This window comes from Salarias fasciatus, chromosome 15 (assembly GCF_902148845.1).
Source record: "Salarias fasciatus chromosome 15, fSalaFa1.1, whole genome shotgun sequence".
Taxonomy (NCBI): domain Eukaryota; kingdom Metazoa; phylum Chordata; class Actinopteri; order Blenniiformes; family Blenniidae; genus Salarias; species Salarias fasciatus.
This window is the reverse complement of record NC_043759.1, coordinates 12174021-12194304: the sequence shown is the minus strand read 5'-3', so window position 1 is coordinate 12194304 and position 20284 is coordinate 12174021. Positions and strand designations below refer to the sequence as shown.

Here is a 20284-nt window from a genome sequence, read left to right as displayed (position 1 = left end):
ATCAGATTCTAAAAGCCTTGATTTATTTACCTGCTCATTGATGTATGCACGGTCTGCGCTTGTGTCCACATGCTTGCTGCACTGGCCCCGTGTATACTGAGCACTTGTGCACACACTACAGTACAGTGCGCACGTGTGTGTGTGTGTGTGTGTGTGTGTGTGTGTGTGTATTATACTGTAGAAAGGGAAGTAGACAATAACAACACTAATCCCCAGGGAAGCTGACAAGATGAAGTCGAGCCCTCTCTCTTGACTTGGCTGTAGCTGCAGGACTTATTCTTATTATAGACAGTTGGATCCCCATACCACCGAAGAGAAGCACCGTGGTGATTAAACATGAATAACAAAAACGGTGTTATTTAAGCCTCAAGTAAATTGTACATATTTTACCTCTGCTGCAACTTTTCTCACATATGTATTTATAGCAATTATCGGCATTTATTTAGCCTCACTGTACATCTTTCACTGTTGGTGTGTTCTTTTTTTTATTGTAACTGTTTCACAGTGCTCTGGCGTACAGCAATATCTCACTGTGAACAGATCACCTATCCCCGACTGATAGGATCAGATTGATGACGTTCGCAAAGTAGCAGGAGCGTCAGGTGACACTGGAGCTCAGATCCAATATGGCTGCCGCCTGTGCGGCTTCTGAGGTGGCAGTTTCTGTGAAAGCGGAGAACAGCATCAGCAGCCACGTGGCTCCTCTGCATCACTCTGTGCAGGTGTAGATGCACTCTTTGAATCCCAATCGTGCACTGATTGATCTAATTTTAGAAACCTCCCCCGAAGCCGTCTCACCGGTGCACAGGCAGATCGTTGCACGTACATAATCAGAGGAGCATTAAGCAATTTGTCACAATGCAGTGAAATGACATTGTTTCATTATTTCTGTAGGGAGACGTAATTCACTTCTGTAAAATAGGAATATTCATCAGTGAGGAATCACGCATGTTTGCACATGGTGTGTAATTTCAGTTCCCTAAAATGAAGGGGTTTTTATGAGCTTGCATATTAGATGTAGGAAAACTGTTGAAACATGTGATGCAACAATATGTAAAAGAAAAACATGAGCAGATGATAGTTTAGAAAATTACAGAAATACTTATTTGACTGGGTCTTTCAGAGTTCTGTCAACAAACGGAGGTAGTAGCAGTATTTTCTCTATTATAGCATTTACCGTGATTGTCAGTACTTGGCAATGTTATATTTTCCTTTTCTCTCCAGACACATCGGTTTGGGATATAAGAAAACTTTCTATGAAAAGTTGAGGAAGCAAATATTCATGAGGTGACAGAGAAAAATGAAGACGCTGAGCTCTTCATTGGCAGTGATCAGGATGGACATGATTAAAAAGCGAGCAGATCAGAGACAGACATGGTTGAGCGGTTTAGAGATGAAGCTCGAGAAGCCAGTTTGAGATGTTGACGATGAAGCTGCAAGGAGGAGGAGGAGGAGGGAAAGACCTCAGAGTAACAGTAATGCTAGAGGAGGCATTGATCAGGTGAGATTGAGATGGATGATCCGCTGTGGCGACCTCTGAAGTGAGCAGCCAGAAGAAGAGGATTCCGCCATGTAAAATCATTGGTGACTCAGGCTGGCTAACCTTAGTTTTCTTCTTGCTGTGATGATTAAGGACCATAGTTTTCCATTTACATTTTTTGTAAGAGCTTTCATGCTTCCATTTATTTAATTACACTTTAGTGTGATCATCATGAAAAAATAGGTGGAAGAAAATCATTTAAGTGATTATTGTGCCATAAACCTGTATTCTTCCTCTCCACATTTACATTTTAAATGGATAGATAGAATTTTTTTTTTAGCATTATTGAAATTGGCTTTTATCTTTTTTAAGTCAAGATTTAAGCCAGCCATACGGTGTGTAATTTTCTGCTGTCTTGGTCAAATTATGGCCACTTACAGCGACTCTTTCGTTCATTGCCAAAAACAGTAGTTTGCGGATTCCAAATTAATTTCCACAGCCAAATTCAGTCGACTTCCGTAGGGAGCTTTTTCCATGTACATTACAACCAATTCCAGCTTCTACGTCAGCTACATTCATTATTTCCTCTAATGACAGGAAGCATACTGTACAGTATGTCAGCAATGTACCAAACAATCTTGCCACTCTTGGCCACTGGACCATATTCTATCCGTTTTCACCTACAGTTCAGTTTAAAGTGGCATCTCGTACCCAACTTTATAAACTCCGCATTTTAGCAGGTACCATAAGACTAAAGACCTATAAAATCTAAATCGCAGGCTGCAGGTGTCTTTGTTGTTAGTCTTACATGCAGCCTGTGGTCGTTTGTTGTCCTGCTTTTTCCTCATGGAGCTCTTGTGCGCGCCGTCCTCTGGGTACGTGATCGTCTCAGGTTGTTTATGGGCTGATCGCACAAATTGACATAATATCTTATTTGATGTGTTGCGCATGCCATCCGTCCCCCGGGGGGACGAGAGAGGAACCTCTGATAATGTCATCAAGATGTTTAGAAAGAATCAAACAGGAGCACTTAAGCTTTCATTAATCTGCACATGAAACGGCTCATAGCATGAGTCAAAGACGACATAAACATGTTTCCTGTCTGTCTCGTATCATGTAGCCAGGAGTTTGTTCCCTGACGACAGCAGTAAATTGAATTAGTTTCACCTTCGTCCGTGCAACCTCCTCTTTATTTTCATGGTGACAACTATTGTGTTGCGTTGGTGGGTTTAGCATTCACAAGCTGGTGTTACTGACATTGTAATTTTAGATATTTTTGAGGAGAAACCTCGGTTGTAACGTGATTTCTCATCTGGGAGTCATATAAATAAAAGTATCTCATGTCATTTGTACTTCTTGTAAAGGCTGATTAGATTAACAGATTATTCTCATCTTCTCCAGTGAATACAATGTTCCTAAATTAGCCACGTTCCACAAATCACCGCATACCATGAAATGAGCCATTCTCCCTTCAGGCTCAATTTGGAAGCGGTTAGCAAACCGCTCATCGCGACATCAAAACAATCAAAACTTTTGCCCCATTTTTTTTTGGGGAGGCTGTGTTTTTCTCCCTTCAACCGACTCTTTTGGTGCACCTCTCTGTCGCAGCGAAAAACAGCAATTAGTGACACCATATGGCAGAGAACGGCGAGGCCGCTTTGAACACCTCCCAGCCTGAACCCCTCCATATGCTGTGGAATTTGCCCGTTTGTTGTCTCTCCTTAATGAGAAAAGCGATGTGCTGTTTTCCCCATTTCGGTTTCTCACCTGTTCCCTCCGTCGTGGGTGGCGGAGGCGCACGTCTCCGCCCACACCTCTGGGTTTCACCGTCTGCAGACCTACCAAGTGGACTAAGTGTGCTCAGTTTCATTGTGTTAGGAGCACCTGCTCGGGTTTTCAATGCGTAGGCTGTGCATAATCCTGAACTGGCAATTTTCTTGAGATTTGATAAATAATACAGGAGACACCCACAGATTGAGTTTTTGCTGGCTTGAGTAAAAAATTTTTTAGTGTGCATTACACACACACACAGATACACAAAAGTGTGTCTGAATTTAAACAAGGACGCTCACCAGGATGAAAAAAAGTTAATCTGTACAGGTCATGGACCCTTTTCATATTTGAACCTGGCATTGATTGTAAACATGCTGATTATGTGTCACTAAATTCATTTTAAAGGTAAAATCATCAAATGCATGTTTGCACATTAAATATATATAATTTGAGACAAGGTTTTTTCATTAAATTAGTAGTCATAATTGTCAAATTTTTCTTGTCAAGTCACTTATTTATAACCCCTCCCCCCTCCAAAAGCCTATTCCTGGTTTGGAGGATAAAGGTCGATACAGGTCAGCAGATCTCAAATTGTGTTTTGGATGGATAGAATAGAAATGAGAGAGGACATGGGTAAAAATGAGAGTGAGACGGGAAAAAAAACACACCAGTTTTAAGCTCCTGATTGCTGGTGGGTTGTGGGTTTGGCACCGATCCTCCCGTTGGCGCGGTGCCAGGGTGACATCCTGCGTGCCAGAGGCGACATTATGATTCGGCCGCAGCCAAGGAAGGCCCAAGCAGACGGTCACCTTGAGCCATGCCAGCCTCCTGTTTGGTTGTGACACCACCATTTATCGTTGCCCGCTGCGGATGCCGTAGACACACACACACACACACACACACACACATATACACCAAACCAATCCAAAACACTTGGTGTTAAAAATAGATGTGTGGCTTGGTTTTTTTTCCCCTCATCACACCACCGGGAGTCAGCTGAGTGGTTAAACAGACCCTGAGTGAGTCTTCAAGGCTGCCAGGACAGAGCTGTGGCAAAAAGACCGGCACAGACAAGTGCTCCATCCTCAGTTGTTTTGTTTTTTTTTTTCTGCTTCTTCTTTTTCTTGCCTTTACAGATTGTGTTTGTGACTTGTTGCCATAGCGGCAGCCGCGCGACAGCCAGCACGGGCTTTTTTTGCCCCGTGGGCTTATTGGCCGTGTCTTGTTCAGACTCTGCTTCTGTAACAGAACATGATGTTTGATAAAGCGGTCTGTGTGGCGTGCGTGAGTGTGTGTGTGTGTGTGTGTGTGTGTGCAAGAGATGAGTGGTTCTGTGGGGGGCTCAGTGTTGTGTATAAAAAAATCCAGGCCTGACAAACTATTATATTGCTATGTTCGGTGTAGATGATGGTTGATATTGATCAAAGGGTTGCTAGTCCGACCCTGTGTGTGTGCGTGCACGTGTGTGAGTGAGTGTCCGTCCAACTTTGTCAGTGACAGTTTCTATTGCCGATCAGATTATAATCTCATTTAACCTGACAGTCAGCATGGCGTTGAGTGACATATCGCAAGATTGAGTCGCAGCGTCTTCCTCTCATACAATAATGAAGGTGAGAGACGGTGGTGATCTCCTCTAAACGCGCTTCAAAATGTCACACACTCAAAAAGGTCAGTGCACCAGCGTTACTTCATGTGAGATAAATTACAAACTCAAGTGTCTTTTTTTGAAATGAAACAAGAAAGGATTGAAAGTTTAATTTGAATTAATTTTTGTTCTCTGCTTAAAACGACAATCATTCCCACTTATTTTTGCGATGTTTGCTGCACAGTGCTTTTATTTTGTTTGCAGTCGACATTAAATAACCAGTGCTGTGATAAAAGTAGTATTTAGAAGGTATTTCCGAGTTCATTGCATTGACGGATGTGCCTCTCTGATTCTTTGAGCCAGTATCTTCAGCGTTTCTCCAACACCTCTGATGCTCTGTGTCAGATTGAAGCTTCAGATAGATTTGACGGACGCGCCGAACAATGTCCTTCCAGATAAAACCCCGACAACGGAGCATTTGACCTCGAGACACATTCAGCGGCTGCCCATAATACTTTTGACTCTCACGCGCAGCGTTATCTTTCACCCACAGACACCTCTGTCCTCTTTTTCCACCTGTCACCGTGTGATTGGGAAGGGGGAAATGTTGCCTCCAGCGGTACATTTTACTCTTGAAGGTTTTTTTAAATAGAGGTCAGATTGTGGAGCTGTGACCTTAAAGAGGTCAGCCGGACGTAAGGAACTCAGTGTAACCAATTCAGCTGTGAAATAAGTCGTTCAAAGTTCCTATTTTAGGAAATCTGTTGAGTTTTTTTTTTTTTTTTTGCATCAATGGATATTTTCAAAGAATCCATCACTCACAAGCCTGTTCAACCCTCTCGTCACAAATTTTATTCCAGTGTTTATGAAAGAGTATATATATCTTACACACTGGTGCTAAATTAAACACTCTGTCAGCCGCTCATCGTCTCACTGTTTACTGCTCAATTCAATTACAGTATCCCAGAGGGATTTAGCCTAACATTACTTTTCATTTGCCCTCTGTGACAAAACAAGGAAAAATGCATTAAATGCATATGAAATGTTATTTCCTGTCTGGGTGTCGACTGTTTCTTTGTTTCTCTGAGGCTCCAGACCAGCCTGCCAGCTGAGGCAGCAACCACAGCTATTCTGCTTTTAATAATTTAGTAATGTTAAGTGAGAAAAATAGATAACTCAAGAGATTTTCAAGAAATTTGAATACATTTTTTTCTTCTCTTTGTTAAAAAGCATTGGGATCTGAACTGCTGATGATAGTGAAAACAGAAATATAGATCTGCTTGTTGCCAAATGGATTGGTTCAGGTTTTCTTTTCAATACAGAAAATGGATCCGGTTGGATAAGCATAAATGCACTCAAGTGTCTGTGTGCAACAGGATTTTCTGGCCGTTCCTGGCTCCATGCCAGGAAGTGTTTTTTTATTTCACAGCAAAGACGAGACTTATAACTGAATTTGCTGCTCTGACCACAGTGATTTATTTAGTGTGCTGACGCCAGTAGTCCTTTCACTTTACTCGTCCCTGTAATGTGTGGCGGGCTACTGAACCTGGATAAAGAGCTTAGACTGTCTGACCCGCTCCTGCTCCCCCCCCCCCCCCACACACACACACATAGACACACACACAGGAATTCATGAGGAGTAGCAGAGTAGCATCAAACTGGAAATATTTTCAAAGCCAAATTGAGTCTTTCTAATGCTCTTAGTGCCACTGAGTGGTGTTTTGTTATGACCTCTGGAACCTGCGGTGGAATAGATGCTTTGTATTGGCTGCATGTTCAGTCTCTCTGCGCTTGGTGGTAAAATTTGCTTTTATTCGGCTCAATGTATTTCCCCTGATAAAGGATGAAGAGGATTGCAGCTCATAATGTAACACCAACACTGCACAGGATGAATCTGATTTTTTTTTCTCTATCAACACTAAATCAAAATTCAGAATCACTTGTTATTTTCATACCAAAGCTAACCGCTTCACAGTGTTTCACAGAACAGTTTTGTTCTATTCAGTTGACCATCCATGATATTCTGTCATTATATAAATTTCATCTCTTCATTTTCATTCTAAATTGCCATATTTATTTTTTTGTCTTCCTGTAAGTATCACAGATGCTCACAGTGTTGAAATTTCAATATCAGTGGCCTGGCTGTAATGAACACTGTGATATTTGGACATTTTTGTCAATAACAAAGTGCCTTCTCTGCACATCTGGTGCTGAAAAGGGATGCTACTTGAGAGAGGAAAGGGGGTTGTTTTGATAATCACTTTGACTTGTTCCCCCCTTCTCAGTCTCTTTAATGTGGCGTCATTATTACTGAAATGCAATTAGCTATGCTAATGGGCTGACATTTGGACTTCCGTCTCAGCACTTATGTTGGGACTGGTAAAAATGCGGCGTAAATGAAGTGGGATGGCGGATGGAAAAGCAGAATGGACACGTTTGGGCTGAGTGGAGGCGCTGAGAGTGTGATAGAGGGTGTTTTTGAGCGCGGGGGCTAAAGTACTCCTGCGGAAGTGCAGAGAAGGGGTTTTTAAATTAGGAATTGTTGAGGTGAAAGAGAAGAGCTGGGATCAGGAAGTGGATAAATAAGCTACTGGGAGGAGTGGAGGGGCAGAAAAGCTTCCAAAACCTGTGAAATCGCTTTGTGTGTCAGTGTGGTGGGTTTGCAAGCACGTGTGTGTGTGTGTGTGTGTGTGTGTGTGTGTGTGTGTGTGTGTGTGTGTGTGTGAGTGAGTTAGGATGGAGCAATTACAGGGTACCACTGTGGCACACAACAAAGACATCCATTTAGTGCTATGATAGCTGTAACAGGCATGTTCCATTACTGTTCTGCCGCAGAAAAAGCTGCATTTCTGCAGGACACATCTGAAATGAAGACTTCTGTATGGAAACATGGGTTTTGTCACTTTCACTGCAACTCCCTTTTGAATTATTAACACCGGCATCGTAAGAAGCTGCTGCGTAAATTTAAATGCCCGCCAGCTTGAAAATTACTGGGATGATATAATTGAATTGATGTATTAGTAAATTAATGCTTGACAGCGGGGAGTGTGACCTCGTACAGTAAAGTGCTCGGAGTCTGACCGACTGTAATCACGGCTGGTGAGTTGTGGAGTCATTAATAGATTAAGCGAGATCAGAGATGTGTGAGTGCAGACCAGGGTCAATGTGAAGGAGGCAGTTTAAAGCTGGGTTTATGCTGCGCTTTTACATTTCTCCATTCCGTTCCTGTCTTCCCACACGTGATAGCTTTTGTCTTTGTACAGCGCTTTTTCAGATATAGAGAGAACTTTAAATTCCTGAAGCTTCACTTCTCCAGTGGGTGGCGCTGTGTCTCTATACAGTCCTTGGAAGGCTAAATAAGGATTCTCGGCTGCTCAGACAGCAAACCCAAATATCCTTAGGCTGAATAGATTACAGCGCGAGCAGGAGCTGCGTTATTCCACCCTCCAGGAGGCCGTTTGTTTTTCCTTTAATGGCTGAAAAGAGACGGTTCCTCCTCTCCTCAGGAAAAATTTGCACCCCTAGACATACCTGTGTGAGTACTGAGAGCTGACCCCTGTCCAACCTCTGCAACCTCAGCGAGAGAGCCTCACGTTCTGTAGGGCTGCCAGGGGCTTCAGCGGGGATCCAGACCAGCTGAGGTTCAGTCTGTTTTAACCCCCCCAACAACCCCCCTCTGCTCTCTCCTGCAAAGACTGAAACACTCCAGAGATCCGCAGCCTAGAGGAGTCTGTTGGTTTATTCTTACACGTACAGTGGATGTGAAAATGATGCCGTCTCCATTCAGCTCATTCTGGTCCTCTGTGTATGTGTGTGTGTGTGTGTGTGTGTGTGCACCTGCTCACCCTCTGTTTCTTTTAACTCCCACGGTGGAGTCTAATAAATCCCATGAATCCTTCACCATCATGTTTTGATTTTGTCCTGGGGATATTTTTCTGAACAGTTTAGCTCGCCAGACAAGTTCAGCTTCCTCTCGTTTTGCTGTGCATTTACTAAATGGAAAAAAAAAAAAAAAAAAAAAAAGATGGATCAACAGAAAAGCAGTAATTTTATCTGGTAAGAGAGCATTTGGAATCCGAGCTTGGCTGTAATTGGTTTCTATTTTCTGGTGGCTCTTTCTGTGCCTCAAATCAGAGTCACTGTCACACTGAATAGATTCACGTTGGCATGTTCAGCACCTCGGATAGTTCCTTTTCACTTCAACCGAACCTTTCCAACCAATAATTTATTAGTTGTCGAAACACCTCTAACTTGTCTGGATTGAATGAGAAAATGTTGTACCTCAGTCAATAGAACCTGTTTTATTCATTATTCACATTATTGATAAGGTTTGGCTGTCTGCAGAAACAGAACTCTGTGAAGAACAATCGATTTCTGTTTGGCTGTGGAAAAGTTAAAGGGAAATGATTTTCTTGGAGTAAATTTATTAAGTTGGGATTGTGAGTTTGTGTGGAGTGAAAATCCCAATGGATTCTGCTTTCCACTAGCATAAAACACCTCTTTATACTCTGGGTATATGGGCCAGTAAAGGAAATGTAAATGTAAATACAAAGAAATTGTGCTTCATGAATATTTCTTTGAACCTACTTTATCTGCAGTACCTGTACCTGTGCACACAAATGCACACAGTCAGCTGCGTGTTTATACTGTACGCGCAGAAATGTAAAACGGACGCTGAAAGACACTCGTCAGAAAGACGACCGTGGAATGGGTTCATGATTTCATTATGACGGCCAGTTTTGGGGCTGTTAGAGGGAGGAGTGTCAGCAGTGTGATTATCTGCAGACAGATAGCGGATGACAGCTGCCATTGGTTATTGATGACTTTCATAATTAAAATCCCTTATGGGGGGGAACCCAAGAACAAAAGGGAAAAATCACACAAATGATGAATGGTCCTTTCATCCTTTAGGCTGATATAAGACCCAACAGCCTCTTCAGCGTGAATATTGCTTTCCAGGAAAGCCTCTGAATATGGTTTCAAAGAGAAACCCCCTGCTTTTAATATTGCCAGAGCTCTTACTGCCTGTATGTCTTATTGTGCACGTGCGTGTGCGCATACCTGTGTTTGTTTGACAAATTTCAGAGAAATTGACAGGCTGCATAAGAGGGAGCATTAGGTCAGATGGATAGAGACACTAATCAGACGGTGAGAAGGAGTCCACGTCGCGCAACACACGCAATTTCTGCTGCTTTTGCATCTGCAGCAGTGAGAGTGTTACTCCTGTGTCAGGCTCTGAAGGCAAAGCAAACACTGTGTAACATCGCAGAGAGATGTCCACCCAAAGGGCACGGATGTGCATGCTCCTCTGAGAAAAATCCATGAATATGTATGAAAGAGTTGAGGTGAAATTGGCGCACCAGCATGAGTAGCCGTCTTTCTTCTTCCCAATATCAACTCAAGTAGCCCTTTCAGATGCTGAAATCACAGTAATCAGATGAACAATACCGTATTTGTCTTTGGTGTTTGTGTTTTTTTTTAACCTGCATTGAGACAAAAAAAAAAATCTTTCCCCTGCAGTACAGCTCTCTGAATCACAATGAGTATAGATTAAAACACAGTTAACAGTGTTTTCTTTGTTCTGGACCTCCCTTTGTTTTTTCATTTCTCAAAGATGCTTTAAGCTCTGATCTTGATGCATTTGCATGTAGCATAATATCTGAACCTCAGTACTGCATTTCCGACTGTTATATTTCCCACTATTCAGTGCTCCCTCCCCGAGAGATAACAAATAGACAGATGTACTGTTTGCAAGCGTGGTTCCGTTCAAAGCGAGCCTTTCAGGAGACAGTACAGTGGTAGATCAGACAGGACGACTGTCAGTGATAGTCTGCTCCCCTGCAGGCTCTACAGAGTAGAAGGCTGCATGCCTCAGAGCTCCGCATGGTTTCTGTGTAGATGACAGAGAGAGAGGAGGAGTATTAAAACTACCGGCAGCTCTTGGGGGATTCCGGCACATCTGTCCCGATGTCGCGTTTGAGCATGTGTTCCTGTGTTTCTGCTGCTGTCAGAGTGGAGCTTCTACTTACTCCCCTACTAACCTGCTAAACGGTCCCCTTCAACCCACCCACCACTCCTCAGCCCTCCCTCCTCAAATAAGGACGAGGCAGTCGTGACATCACTCATTCCCACACAGTCTGATTGGTTGGCCGGTGGAGGGAAGTGGATTGTTCCTGCAGCCCAGAGAGAGAGAGAGAGAGAGAATGAGAGAGAGAGAGAGAGAGAGAGAGAGAGAGAGAGAGAGAGAGAGAGAGAGAGAGAGAACGTGGGAGGGAAGGACCAAGGTAGAGACTGCATGAGAGTGAAAGAGAGAGAGGGAGGGAGAGAGAGGGTGAAAGAGACTAAGCAAGAAAGATTGATGCTGAGGCAAGCCGGCACTGCGCACTGCTCACTCACACACATACACACACTCACACACACACACACAAACAGTCTTTGCATCACGCGTACTCTCACACCACACTCCCAAGCTGCTTAACAGGCAGGAAAACACAGAGTCTGGGAGAGTCTGCAGTCCATTGCTGCAGGACAGGACAGAGGACAGCAGGACTTGAATGACGAGAAGCCAAACCAGAACGTGAACGCTTTCCTGGCTGCTCTGCCTCAGAGCAACAGTTTCACTGCTGTCATCTCAGGAGGTCCAGTGCTCCAGGGAGCTCTTTAAAGACACCTCCCAAAAAGAGGAAGGGGGGGGGAGTGGCAGCAAGGGCAGGAGCAAGGGCAAGTGTTGCCTCTCCTAGAGGTGGCCGTGGATGTCCTCTCATCGTCCCCATGAAAACGGGCAAAAAGCGACGCGTAGTCTGAGGGACAAGATGGCACGACGAGTCGGGGGGGAAGCCTCCCCGAAAAAGAACACGTCCCTCAACCTGGTGGCGGGCTTCTACCACTACCTCCGCGGTAAGTTGAGCAGTGTGTGTGCATAGCAGTGTGTGACAGAAACGGAGATTGTGAGGGAAAAGAAGTAGACGTTGTGTGTATTGTGCATGTGACAGGGCGTCCTGCATGTGTGTGTTTTAGCGTGGCACTGCAGCATGGATTGTACGTGCCTGCTGCATGCGTGCCAAAGTGTGTGAGTGTGTGCTTTTTGCAGTGTAATTTCCTCACGAAGAGTTCCCTGCAGGGTGGATTTCTGTCTTTTTTTCTTCTCTCTCTTTTTTTTTTTTTTTTTTCGTCAGAGGGCTGTGAGTCTGTATTAAGTGTATTGGGCAGACATTTAAAGGGGGCGTTTCCACCTTGGCGTGGTGTGTGTCTGCCTGCAATGTGGACGACGCTCAGCTTGGAGCCCGTAAGGGGTAAAGCAGTCGCGTCTGACTGACAAGCACAAACTCCGTGTGAGGGTCATTACGTTGACAGTGCCAAAATGTTTGATTCGTCATCTCTCCGCCTGACCCTGCAGCTGTCTGCATCTGCTTGTCTATATCTGGATTTCACGCATTCAGCAGTTTCTCTGCCTTTGTATCGGTCTGATAGTCAAGTCATTATCTCATTATTCTGTGAAGAAATCAGAGCCGTGATACTGTTAAATATTTGACAGTTTGCAGCGAGTTTGTAGTCTGAGCCAGTCCTGCACCTTGTCGCCAGACTTAGCCTTTGAGGCAGCAAAGTAGAATTTAATTATATTTCATTAACGCCTTCACAGTGGGGGGTCAGAGTGGGAAGTCAGGAGCGGTGGATGAGACTTATGATACCGAAAGTAATCAACTGTGTCAAAATGCTGCTGCGAGGCTCCGCTGCCGAGGACGGCTGTTACCCTTTGTGATATTGAAAGAATGCGAGTGTGTGTGCGTGTGTGTGCTTTAAGTGCGACTGCATGCGTGTGCGCTGGAGTTCAAAGTCACCTCGTCCCTGAGACTGAGGGGCTGGCACCACACACACGCAGACCGTTTTCTCCATCACACATGTTCCCGTTGGAGGACGCGGGCGACTAAATCTCTTCCTATTCTCCTCCAATATTACCGCCCATCAATATTTGATTACACTTGGACCCAATCAAAAGATTAATTCATAGAACAGGGGCCTGCTCAGTGGCACGTATGACTATGCGTGAGTGTATCTGCATTATGTATGAAGGATACCCACCCACCCTCCAACACACACACACACACACACACACACACACACACACACACTCACACACACACACACACACACACACACACACACATGCACCTCCCTGTTCACATCTGTCCGTCCTGCCCAGTGACACACTAACCAACTTGAGTGTAATCAAGCCGTCAGCATATTTCATTAAGGTAGAGGAAAGCTCTGTGTCAGATAACGCGCTGATCTCTAGGATATTGCTCTGCGGCGAATACAGGACAGAAAAAAAAAAAAACAAAACCATAGTGCCAGTCACTGTGCATGATAGGATCCTTTGAGTTCAGTTTTATTGGCTTGCATTCACTTTGAAGGCGTGTATGTGGTGGTTGCACATGCATTGGTCAATCCCAAATCACTTGTTCTTTGCATAGGCTGCAAGTTGCATTGAATTGAAGAGAACAATATTCCTAGTTTTGGTGATTTGAATGATTTCATGTTCATTGTGTGTTTTCTTTGTTGTGCACATGTGAAGGACATGACTTGATTTATTGTCCTGTCTTCTTTTAAGTGAAGTGGCTGTTTAGGGAAAATAGCCAGCAGACATCCATGCTATTGATTGGGCCTTTGCTAAAAGGTCTTTATCGTTCCAGCCACTGCGAATTGACATCCACCCTGATGCGTAGGTAAATCAGAACCGTTCTTGCTTTATAGTATGTTGCGATAGCGCCTCTGGACAGGAGGATGGATGACTTGCTTGAACTGTAGTCTGAAGTGAAGGAAACCCTCTGACAGATCCTGGAAGATATGGGAAGAACCGTTGCCCTTCTCTGATCTAAAGGGCATTTTTGAGAGTAGGATTTTCTGTCCATACCGAGAGGCTAGTGAAAATGCCATCTGTAAATGTCAAACGCTTTTCCTTCCCAAGTTTGCGTAATGTATCATTTGATGTGACTGTGTACAGACACATTAGACGGAGGCATCAAAGTTAATTAGAGTCACCGTGCAGCCCTGCACACCCACTAAACCGTCACAACAACTGACAATGAGAAGCTTGTGTTTTAATCCCGCCATTGTTTGTTTTTTGAGTGTGACTATAACAGTGATGCTCTGGGCTCTCGTTTGCAGATGAGCAGGAGGCTGTGCAGAAGAGGACGTTCACAAAATGGATCAATTCCCACTTGGCAAAGGTAAGAGAGTCTGGACCATTCCCACTGCCACTGCCAGCATTGTGTTGTCCGTTTACACAAACACAGATGCTGTTGTTTGTGGACTGGAAACTTCCTGATATCAACGCTTTTCGCTTTGAACCAACTTTTCTTTTCCCCATCTACTGTTTTTCTCTCTCTCTTTTTTTTTTTTTTTCTTCCCCCAAAACACAGTTAAACGCTGGTCATAAGACTCGCTGCACCGGCTACAAAGCATGCGGTCATTCTCGCATGTGTGCCATTCTTATTCTCTCAGTCTTTAAATCTCACATAGCTACTAGCAAGGATTTACCCTGACTCTAATTATTGGTTTCACATTACAGCATTTATTAAGCTGTATATCGAATTTTACTGCAAGCTACAGCCAGTAATTTACATTTTAGTAACCTCTCTATCTCATTATGGTCCAATTTAGATTTTTTCCAGATAGTTTTCAGTGAAAGCCCACCCTTCATTTGTCTGCTTGGACAGATCAGTATCTTTAACTGACACTAAAGAAATACACTTTCGTTGCTATCATATGCCTGTAATTATTGTATCAAACTGCTTCAGGCCCCTCAGTATCCTCATTACTCCTTAAATTGAGTGTCAGGATGGGTTGGACGAGGCAAATATGCCACAGTGCAACACAATTAAGTGCTATTTCAATGTGTGACGCTCATCTCAAGGTTTGCTACTTGATTACGACAGCTGTGGAGGCCTTGAACTACAGTGACATGGAGCAGAAAATTCATTTGAAAAGCACTCCGAAGGGAATAAACCTTGAAAGCACTATTAAATATCATGTCTCAGGATCGTGCCAGCAGAAAATTACTCACAGGCCAATATTCAAATGCCTTAAATTTTCAATAACACTGAAGGTAAGTAGATTGTTAATTTATTAAGGCGTCATCATCCAGTGGAACAGATTTGTTGTTTTGTTTCAGCCATTCAAAACTTGGTTCGAGTGATTAGAAAAACAGACTATAAAGGCTGGGAGGAACAATGATTAGATGGAGAGAGCCCTCAATAATCTGGATTAAAAAGCTTGATAAGCTTTTCTTATTAAGAGTAAAATTAGAAGATAATTACGTCACTTCAAAAGAACAAAATCAGTTTGATCCTCCTGCTTGTTTTACTATGGTCCAGCAACAGACAAGTCTATTTATGAGTGAAACTTTCCCTATTAAGTGCAGTAATACATTGTTTTGTCTGCTACAGTAATTTTCCTGTAACTAAACTTCAATTCATCCAGCTCAAACCTAAACAACCCGGAGAAACAAAGATCCCCCAAACGTCATTTTGATTTTCATTTAAATTCACTTTAATTAACCAATCGGGCTAATTAACAGATTAGCGATATGGTCACAGTTCTATTGGAAGAGATAACCATATTTGTTCCCCACTCTCTTCTCTCTCCATCCAGCTGATCAAATTACATTATTGTCGTTTTTCTCGCCCATCATGAAACTGCTTACCCTTTCACCTGATACCTGACGTTGCCATAGTGACGCTGATTGTCCTATATTTTTCTGCAAAAATGCATCCCGGTTGACACGGGAGCTTGGTAAATGTTCAGAGAGCTTTTTGATGAGTTGTAATAATAATAATAATAATGGTAATAATGCATTGGTTTGAAATAGCGCTTTATTTCAGGGAACTCAGTCACTAACGGTTGCATTATTCATTCATTCCACACTTGATTGTGGTAAATTACGCAAACTACACAAACTGAGGAGTCAGACACATTTTAGTTTGAGGTCCGTGTCCGGTTTGATTTATCTCAACTGAAATGGACTTGTTAAATGACAGCTAGTCACCAATAAAGGCCAACAACTCTGAGGTTTACCCTTAGCTTTAGAAAAAAAAAAAAAAAAAAAAAACTATCTGAAATTTCTGTTGTTTTTAAAAGTGCGTCTTGAAATTTTCTGGTAATAATGTTTTGCTTCCAGCTGATCTGACCCACTCGGGATTTCTGCATCTTTCACAAACTGTCACGGCTGCCATTACAATAAGTCGCTTTCACTGCTGTTTAATTGTGGGTCTCAGAGACAGAATAGACAGAGGCGTTATCAACTGGTTTAAACAACAGGTTTAACCTGGAACAAAGGATAAAAGATTTCTTCAGGGCGCCTTTCTATTGAAATAGTAGAAAAAAAATTGCATTGAATGGACTTGATGTGGACTATGATGTGTCACTATTGAGAAAAGGAACATTTCAAAGAGTCAAATCAAGCAAAAGAAATGGTGTGAAGGTGAGACAGGGAGGTTGGACCGAGGAGCTTTAACAGTTGGTTTAGCCCTGCTCTCCGAGGGACGGCTCCTGCCCTTGGCTATGCAGATGATTAGGCCACTCCAGTTATCACAGGTCTTTAATTCAACGCCTAAAGGTGTGTGATTAATCGTTAGGTGAGTTGAGACATAGCGTGAAAGCTTCCTTTTCACCGCCACTCCCCTCCCCCTCACTTTTCCACTCTACAGGTATAACAAAAGAAGTCGTATGAGCTCCGACAAAGATTTTCTATGAGAGGGGATGTATTGGAGCCGGTAATTTATACAGAAGATTAATGACTCTCATTACTTGGAGTAGTTCACCAGATTAACTCACCAAAGATATAAACTGCATGAGAGTCGCAGGGCCGTGTTTTTGCAGACGGTTTTTCATTTAGATAACGGCTGGGGTTGTTTAGACCGCATACTCTATCAAGAATGTTGTAATGCAAGCTTTCTTGCCTTGAATTTTTTTTTTTTTTTTTTTCCAAGGGTATCATGCTTTCAAGTCACACTCCGCAGTGGGATGACAAGTGGGAGGGTGGAGGGATTCAGTGAGTGGACCCCAACTTTCCATTTTGACAAATCCTTTCTGAGTAGGGTTAAAGCTTAATTAAGGAGTGGCCAGTGTGAACGGCAGAGGTCCCCTCGTCTCTCAAGCGTTTTCCAGGCAAACCGCTTTAGTGCAGTAATCAGTGAACCAAGTGTTCTTGGAGATTACGGCAGCAGTGAGCGAAGCCCCCAGCTCCGCTCACGCTGTTTACTTCCATGCACACCCAACCCCCCCTCTTTTTAGGGTGGATTGAGTGGGGAACTTCTCCTCGCACGCTAAATTCAAACCCTGACACGCCGTGTGAAGCGCAGCTACCTGTGCCTTCTGGATGTCTTTCCCAGTTTTTCAATTTTCAGCCTCTCAGCTGAGCTGGCTGTCTCTTTGTTTACCTTTTCTCAGTTTGTTGTCAGTTGTATCGACAGCTGTGTTGCTTTGCCAATCCACGCATCTCTCTTCCTTTTGCTTTCTCGGTACACTTTGTGATTAGTGCTAATTGGCGAATTTCAGCTCGCTGACACACTAATCCCAGATTCTGAATAAATAATTAGGCAGTGTCACGAAGACGTTGGTATTGATTGCAACTCAAGATGTTTTACCTTTGTAGATGCTAAAGCAGGACTTTTTGTTGTTTGAGATAATTTACACTGACAAAACAGTAATGCTGTTGGTTTGTTTTTAACCAGGTATGCTCTGTCACCTGTATAATATCCATTACGCCTGTTTTCATAATGTTACAATACTCCACTCGATCCGTGAATTTTTTTTTTTGTCCCATACTGGCATTTATACAAACCAAAATTTAACCTGCACCTGAATGAGTAAGTGTTAGCTTTTGTTTCCTGAAGGACTACATTTTAAAAGGCACGTTTTTTTTTTTTTTTTTTTGCTTGCAATTTCTCACCAGTCTACTATTTTTTTTCAGATACGGTTGTGTCTGAGGCAGATGGCTTTAATAATAAGAATAAAAAAAAAAAAAAAAGAAAACGAGATCAGAGCTGGGATGACATCCATTTGTGCAAAATACTGGTTTTCCTTTTGTCTGAAACCTGAGTTACTTTGGTGCGATGTTCACCTCGTCTGACACAGGCTCCATTTAATCAGAAAAGCCAACACTGAAAAATTATACAGACAATAGAAATTACAAAAGCATTTGGACTTGATATTAAAACAGCTCAGATTATTAACATTCGCAGCCCAGTTGTATTGTTTATAAGGTTTGGCTCCAGACATGTCTGCATTTTGTTAAACATGCTTTACCAATATAATTTTCTGCAGTTACAGGTTTGTACGTCTAATTTCACATAAAAATGGCTTTCAGAAAACTAGTGGCCGAGGAGTTTGATCATAATAATCTGATTATATTGCAGTATAAAATGAAATGAGTTCTCCTATTTCTGCCCCTTCCTTCGTCTTTTCTGCTGTTGATCTTTTGGAATCTTCTGAGTAACACGAGAGCGCAGGCAGACAGACGCGAATCCTCAAACTCCTCTGCTCACAATCAATTATGACCCAGACACTCGTATGTAATTAGCTCATTAAATCCTTCATTTATTTAATAATTTTTTTTTTTTTTGCACAGGTTTCTGAGCAGAGGAAATGAATATTAGTTTCTTATTTTGTAATTAGTCTGAAATTTCCTCATTAGCTTTGGGATTATAATGAACAAATAGGTAAATTTAACTTCAATTAGCTCATAGCGTAATTCATCCATTTGAACCGGGGTCTTTGTAAGTGCCTCTTCTGTCACTTTATGATATGGGCGCAAGTGCTGTCTGTGTATTCTAATATCCAAAACCATGAAATGACATTAGAAGAGGAATTAGTGAGAGGAGCCAGTGTATTTGCTAATTAATTTTGAAAGATGGGAGGTTAGTGAGTCTTCTCTCTCCTCCTTGATCGTCTTTCTCACTGCCACTTTTTTTTTTTTTTTTGCTGAATTTAATGCCTCTCACATATTCACTGTGGTGTTATTGTATATTTTATATTCCTCTTTCCACCACACAAACACACACGCCACACACACTCCCTCCCTTTGCTCATAGTAACATGGAAACACTCACACTCATGTACACATCTTTTCTCTCTCTTCTCCCTCCCCCCCCCCCTCGCCGCTAATCTCCCTGTGAATGGTTTGCCCGTCTGAACGCTTTCACCCCCCTCTAAACCTCTCCTCAGCCCCAGCATGTGACTGCGCTTTAAGAGAAATCCTTGATGTGGCGTCGTCGCGAGAAACAGAGATATGTGGATTTCTCCCAAGTCTAGAAGTCTGTGTCAGGTCATAAGAGAAGTCAATGGGAAGGATGGAGTTTGAAATCATCAGCATATTTTAGGATTTGAGGAAGCCATTCAGAGTCCGCTGAGCTTCTGCTCATGGGTAAATCTCGCTGTCAGTAAGGCACAGCACTGCCAAACTCAATTTGGGCTTCCAGTACAATTTTTCAGCAGGATTTCCTTCATTCCACAAGTTTAAATTAACGTCTTACAGAGTAATATATGTATTATATTCTGGTTTATGCGTGTTCTTTGCCACTTGAAGTGGGATAATGTTCAAGGAAAAAAAACAGCTTTGTGTACGTTGCAAAAGCTATTAAAGCTGAAATCTCAGCTCTTTGCATTCCAGGGAAACTGAGAGAGCTTTGTTCAAGGTTTTGACATGAAGGGCTGATGTAAACAGTTATTTCTACCTAACTCGTTAACAAATATTTAAAGAAAAAGGTTTCAGAAATTTTTTATTTTTTTTTACCTGAATAGTTCCTTTTCAAACGCCCTTTTTTGATTTCACTGAAGACCAAATTCACACAGATACATTTGTTTTCTTGCAGTGTGTTCCGCCTCTGGAGGTGACAGACCTGTTTGAGGACATCAAGGACGGCGTGATGCTGCTGGCCCTCCTGGAAGTCCTCTCAGGACAAAAGCTGGTGAGCCTCACAGTCGTTTCTGCAGCACGTGATCCAGCCTCAGACTTCAAACAACCTCGGACCCCCTTGACCCAGCAGGATTATATTTTTATGTGATCTCACCGAGCCGACGTGGCGAGGATCAGGCCGGTCAGATAACAGAGAGAGTTTCAATAAAGCTTCATTGTTTGCCTGCAGAGCAACAGTAAGCCTGTGGAGAGGTGCGGCTCATGAGAAAATTTGAAATGAGTCACAATTACATGGAAATGCTTATTGATCGGCTTTTATTAGGATGTTTGAACTGAACGGGAAAGCCAGATTAACAAGGACAGATCCGAGCACGCACACACACAAAGACACACAGCTCGAGGATTTTACTTGGCCAATATTGCCTAAGGTCTAAGCCGCTCATGTCCTATTGATCTGGTTGTTTATAGTCAAACAATTCTCTGATTGAACCTTTGTGTCTTTTTAACAGACCTGAGTGTAATTCTGTTTGTG

At 42.8% G+C, this 20284-nt stretch overlaps 1 protein-coding gene across 1 annotated transcript in view; it reads left to right on the top strand.

The window, feature by feature from the left end:
* The first annotated feature begins 11520 nt into the window (after positions 1-11520).
* Positions 11521-20284, top strand: part of syne1a (spectrin repeat containing, nuclear envelope 1a) — a 109691-nt gene continuing 100927 nt past the window's right edge. The window contains exons 1-3 of the mRNA XM_030109704.1: positions 11521-11735; positions 14004-14065; positions 19709-19804. Coding sequence (XP_029965564.1) covers positions 11591-11735; positions 14004-14065; positions 19709-19804 — 303 coding nt within the window. The 5' untranslated portion in view covers positions 11521-11590. The remainder of the gene's footprint in view (positions 11736-14003; positions 14066-19708; positions 19805-20284) is intronic.